The following is a 6,000-nucleotide window of genomic DNA, read 5'->3' on the forward strand; positions in this document are numbered from 1 at the left end:
GCCCTGCACCTCTCGCACCCTGGTGGCCCCACGCTTATCAACTACTACTGCTGCCTCCCAGTGCTTCTGGAGTGCCACAAACAGCTGATTCGCTACTATTCAAGCTCTGGGAGGGAACGGGAGGACATGGGGCTGGTGGCTGGGACCTGAGGCCAGCATTGGGTGGGGCTGGTGGCCGGGACCCTTGGTGGCAGCAGGAGCCCCATGCCGGGGGCCACAGATGGCACAAAGCCTGGGGGTGCTGCAGCACCCCCCACACCTGTACTTCCTGTGCCTGTGGAGACCCGCTGGCACTTTGCATTGACCTCCTGTAGTTTGGCATATTCTCTGGTCAAGTCCCAAGGGTGCAACACTGGAGAGGTTCAACCTGTACAAACAATTGTTTGTACATGAGCTTGTCTATCAAAACATTTAGTTCACCGCAAGCTGGGTTCTGACCCTGCTGAGGCACATTAACAGTTTAATGTGCTTTGAGCTAGTCCTCTTTGAAATGGAACTAGATCAAAGCACATTAACGAACTGTTAATGCACATAATCAGAGTCCACATGGACAATTAGGGCTTGTCTACACATAAACTGCTACTGTGGTGCACAGCTGCAATGCTTCAGTGTAGATGTTACCTTCGCTGATGGGAAGGGTTCTCCCTTCGCAGTAAGTACTCCATCTCCCCAATAGGTGTGGCTAGGTTGACGCAAGAATTCTCCCATTCACCTAGCACTGTTCTGCACTCAGGGTTACATCAGTTTAATAGCATTGCTTGGGTGTGGATTTTCACACCCCTGAGCAATGTAGTTATGCTGACCTAATCTCCTCATGTAGACCAGGCCTTAGTCTGTGGCAGGCTCGTGTGGGGTAGATTCATGCCCCCGATTGCTGTGAACTGATTGTTCCTGTAGACCAGGGGTAGGCAACCTATGGCACACGTGCCGCCTTCGGCACATGAGCTGATTTTCAGTGGCACTCTCACTGCCCTGGTCCTGGCCACCAGTCTGGGGTCTCTGCATTTTAATTTAACTTTAAATGAAGCTTCTTAAACATTTTAAAAAACCTTATTTACTTTACATACAACAATAGTTTAGTTATATATTATAGACTTATAGAAAGAGACCTTCTAAAAACGTGAAAATGTATTACTGGCACGCGAAACCTTAAATTACAGTAAATAAATGAAGACTTGGCACACTACTTCTGAAAGGTTGCCGACCCCTGCAGTAGACAAGGCCTTAAACTACAGTCTCATCTATTAAAAATCAAATTCGTGTAAAACAGATTCTTTGAGCTAAATCCTCGAATTCAGCCAAGTTCCACTCCATGCAGGACCCAGTTTGGGGGGTGCAGAGGTACACCACCTGATGCTGCGGCTGCTCCCTATCTATCACCCACTCATGTATAGTATTGCCCAACTGGTTGTGTGTACTATGCCTCATTTATTGTGTGGACTGAGAAGAACATGTTGCTGCCTTTCCATTACGTGTGGCTACTGCTAAAAGCAAGATAATAGACTCATCTAGGATGGGATTTTTTTGGATTACTGTAACAGGCGTTTTTAAAAATAAATGTGATATCTAGAAAAAAACTAACAGGTGGCATGGGTCCACTGGACAGATGAAAATTAGTCTCATTGGTTGCTGATCTCCCAGTTGAAGAGGTGAAGGAACTAGGACACACAGGAATTATCAGACGAGATTATCCGATTGGGAAATCTAATGCATAAACTAATTAAATGCATAGTAGGGAGATAACTATATTAATTTATGGCTCATATTTTCTACCCTGTGGGATCATCCTCTCTTGCCCATTTTTATAATATGAATTTTTTTGGAAGGAATATTGAAGATTTAGATTTTAAATTGTGAAATTAAACTTTATTTTTGTTAATCAAAGTGATGTACTCTATAATCTGCTGTAACTGGATTTTAGGTCTTTATTAATGTATATTTTTTTTATTTTTTCCTCCCACCTTAGCACTAGCTCTACTGGAGGCAGCCCTGTTAGAAAGTCTGAAGAAAAGCCAGATGCAAAACGAACGGTCATTAAGACCATGGAAGAGTATAATAATGATATAACAGCCCCTGCTGAAGATGTCATTATTATGATACAGGTTCCTCAGTCAAAGTGGGATAAAGATGACTTTGAGTCTGAAGAGGAAGATGTTAAATCTACGCAAGCACCTTCAAATGTAGGAAAACCTGCTAGTGTTGTAAAAAATGTCAGTGCTAAGCCCACAAACCCTGTGAAACACAATGAAAAAGAAAATGAGCCTTTGGAAAAACCACAGAAAACTGCAAAAGAAGCAAATTATGAAAGCTCCCAGCATGAAGCAAAAAGTTCAAAAAATTCTGTATCAAATGAAAAAGGGAAAACCAAAGACCGGGATCATTCTGTGTCAGACAGGGACACTTCTGAGAGAAGGAAGAGCAGTATTCAACCAGAAAAAGGCCATTCAGAACGTGGGACTGAACAAGGAAACCTAAAAAACCTTTCTCAATCTTCCAAAGACAGCAGATCTTCAGATAAACATGATACTGGGCGTGGATCTTCTGCTAGAGATTTTACTCCTAACAGGGATAAAAAATCTGACTATGATAGCAGCAGAGATCATTCTAGTTTCAAGCGTAGAGATGAAAAGAATGAGTTAACAAGGAGAAAAGACTCCCCTTCTCGAAATAGAGAGAGTGCATCAGGCCAGAAGAGTAAACCAAGAGATGAACGTACAGAAGTGTCCAAAAAGGGAACTGTAGAGTCCAAAAGGAGCAGTTACAGCCCTCAGAGGGACCGAAGACAGTATGATCACAAAACAGCGTATGATTCCAAACGTTCATCTGATGAACACAGATCTCTAGATAGAAGTTCGGGTAAAGAAAGAGAGAAACACATATCAGAAACAAAGAGCAATAAAGACAGAGACATAAGTGGCAATAAGTCATCTTACAAACACAGCTCACCGGATGCAAAAAATGAGAGAGAACATGCTACTGGGCAGAGTGACAAGAGCACCATCAAACCTAAGCCTCAGTTAAGCCACTCCTCTCGACTCTCTTCTGACTTAACTAGAGAAACTGATGAGGCTGCATTTGTACCAGACTACAATGAAAGTGACAGCGAGAGTAATGTGTCGACAAAAGATGAGGACTCTATAGGAAGAAATACTAGAGAACTGAAAGAAAAGGCAGGGGATAAATCTAAAGAGACAGCAGTTAAAGCATCGCTTGGCCAACCTGGCGTAAGTAGAAATCAGAGTCAAAGTAGTCCCAGTGTTAGCCGCAGCCGTAGTCAAAGCCCTTCTGAAAGTCAGACTCGAAGCCACAGCAGCAGTGCAAGCTCAGCAGAGAGTCAGGACAGCAAGAAAAAGAAAAAGAAAAAAGACAAAAAGAAACACAAGAAGCATAAAAAACACAAGAAGCATAAGAAACACACTGGAAATGAATCTGAATTGGAGAAAAGCCAAAAACACAAACACAAGAAGAAAAAATCCAAGAAGAGCAAAGATAAAGAAAAGGAGAAAGAGAAGGATGACCAAAAAGTGAAATCTGTCGCTGTATAAAATGACAGATAAGAAAAATTGACTTAATTATTAAGTCATCTGTATTAAATTTTGTTATAATGTAAACAAATTCAAGCTTTGTAAATAATGACATGAAAGACCCTGTGCTGCACTTAAAATATTGCTGCTTGATTATTTGATTTTTACATCAGAGCTTTATAAAGTGAACATTTTGTACAGAATTGTGAGTTGTGACCATGTAACATGAAAGGTTTTGCTGAGGCATCTTATTTTTAACCACCGTTAATTAGTTTGGGTGGAGTTTACTGTACTGTGAAAATTTTCACATTTGAATTTTTTTTAATTGCCTGGCAGAAAGCGCTGATATCAGTTCTGAAATATCAGCAGAATGATTTGCAGAATACATTACAGCCCTGTTATGTCACATTTTGATTACAATAAAAAGTTTTCAGTAAACTTTATTCAATGTGATGGAATTTGCAATAGTAGCTGAACATAAACAGGGTATGGGTAAGAACAGCAGCAGACAAAAATGACAAATGAAAGCTTTTAGGCAGCCGAAATGTACTGAATCTAATATAACAGTTTTTAAAAACAAAAACAAAAAAATAGTAGAACTTGAGGAAAGTTTTGAGCTGTGCTAATAAAGGATGGTGTTGCAAAAAAGAGGTTTTTTTATGTGCCAGGTTATGCCAGCTAGATGTGTTTATGTTTAAAAAGGTATATTACCTGAATAAATAGCCACTGTACCTAGCCAGTATATATATATATATATATATATAGCTGTCACATGTCAGCGTTGTTCCAATTTATGTTAAAGAACCATTGCCACACTCTGGCAGATGTTTACAAATGTATTTTAGGAAACATGTCCTATATTCTGTATTTCCTTTTGTATCTTGCTGATCACCAAGATATTTGTCTTTAAAATAGAAACTTTTACTTTATAATGGGCTGTTTTTATACTGTGATGACACAGTTCCCTGTATATCACCATGGAAGTAACTTATCGATACCAGAGAATTTTGGGATTAATGAGGAAGAAGCCAATTAGAAAGGCAAGCTTTTTATATAAACATTTTTGAGTGATGAGAGGAAATACAGAAAAAGTGTAAAAGTAATGATTTTGATAATTTAAAGAAGACCTACAATGTCACTTTTTTAATTAAAGTGACAGCAGTGGTGTTCAACAGTTGGAAAGTTAACATGGTGAGAAGTATTTTTCACTGAATTAAGAGCCAAATCCTGATACCAGTTAAAGCTGATGGCAACACCCCTTGACTTCAGTGGCTCTGGGATTTGACCTAAATTGAGTTCTGTTTGAAACTATTTAAATTAAAAGCAGCGTTTTAGGGCTTCCTGCTTGTGGAGACTATTTTCTTCAAAAGTGGCGTTGTTTGTGATGGCAGCAGTTTGACCAGTCAATCAGGAGAGAACAAACTCATTCCAGCCTGTTTATGGGGGGGGGCGGCCCTTTATGCAGTAAGCATTGGGTTAAAGATGAGCATTCAGGTGCTTGTGCGAGCTAAAATAAATCAAGATGAATTTTGGACTCCATTTCCCAGCAAATTTCCCATTTTTATGGTAAGGCATTTTTCTTATGGTGGTCTTAAGGCATCTTCTGCTGTACAAAGGAGTAGCAGATTTTAGGGATAAGCCAGTCAAATTTTTGCTTTGAAGAACCAAAACAATTAGGCAAATGTATAGGAAGTAGAGTTGTTTCATGCACATCTTTCTAAATGTTCCCACATGCCAATCCAGTGCAGCCACTTCATAGCTAAGTAAGCAGCAAATGTGCTGGTATTCGAATGCATCTGTAAAAGTGACCCCTTCTATTCTCTGTTTTCCTGTATCTCTTACTCATTAGAATGATGCCTCTGAAAATGGAAAGGGGTCCACCTGTTTGGACTTGAGTAGTACAGCAACCTCCTTCAGGCTTCAGTTCTTCTAACTCCAGTTAGAAGAAAATGTTAACATGCTCTTTATTGTCTAGGCTCAAAATAAGACATCTGTTTAGAAATCGGATTTTGGAAGTTGATTAGCACCATGTGCCTTCACAAAAAAGACAAGAAGCTGTAGTTCTTCATAACCTATTGTTAAAAAAACTGTCAAAGCCGCTGTTTTTAGAACTTCAGTTTATATATCCTTTGCTGTCAGAGCTGTAAAACCTATGTTAGGGTTTTTTAGGAGATTTTTCACAGTGTCTGTTCAGATTTTGAGGTAATATGTGCAGAATCGTCCTTTCCAAATTTCTTGGGATGGCTGAAATACAGCTGTTGTGTTCAACCTTGAATGTAAGAGGATGTAGTACCACTGTCACTTTTGACCAACCTCTTATATCCAACAAATTTCTGAAGAAAATATGCTTTGGTTTTAATGTGTTCAGTTTTCATGCAGTCCATAGTGTGCTATGAAGGGAATAGCTCCAAACATGTTTTCTAGACTTGTGGGGTCAAATTAATCTCTGGTGCAACTCCAGTGACTTTAATGTAGT

At 39.6% G+C, this 6,000-nt stretch overlaps 1 protein-coding gene across 3 annotated transcripts in view; it reads left to right on the plus strand.

The window, feature by feature from the left end:
- The window catches only part of RBBP6 (RB binding protein 6, ubiquitin ligase), a 40,245-nt gene extending 35,385 nt beyond the window's left edge, over positions 1–4,860 (plus strand). For all 3 annotated transcript variants that reach the window (XM_030578344.1, XM_030578346.1, XM_030578345.1), the window contains one exon: positions 1,967–4,860. In XM_030578344.1, the coding sequence (XP_030434204.1) occupies positions 1,967–3,545 (1,579 nt within the window). In that variant the 3' untranslated portion in view covers positions 3,546–4,860. The remainder of the gene's footprint in view (positions 1–1,966) is intronic.
- The last annotated feature ends 1,140 nt before the right edge of the window (positions 4,861–6,000 follow it).

This window comes from Gopherus evgoodei, chromosome 10 (assembly GCF_007399415.2).
Source record: "Gopherus evgoodei ecotype Sinaloan lineage chromosome 10, rGopEvg1_v1.p, whole genome shotgun sequence".
In the NCBI taxonomy this organism is placed as follows: domain Eukaryota; kingdom Metazoa; phylum Chordata; order Testudines; family Testudinidae; genus Gopherus; species Gopherus evgoodei.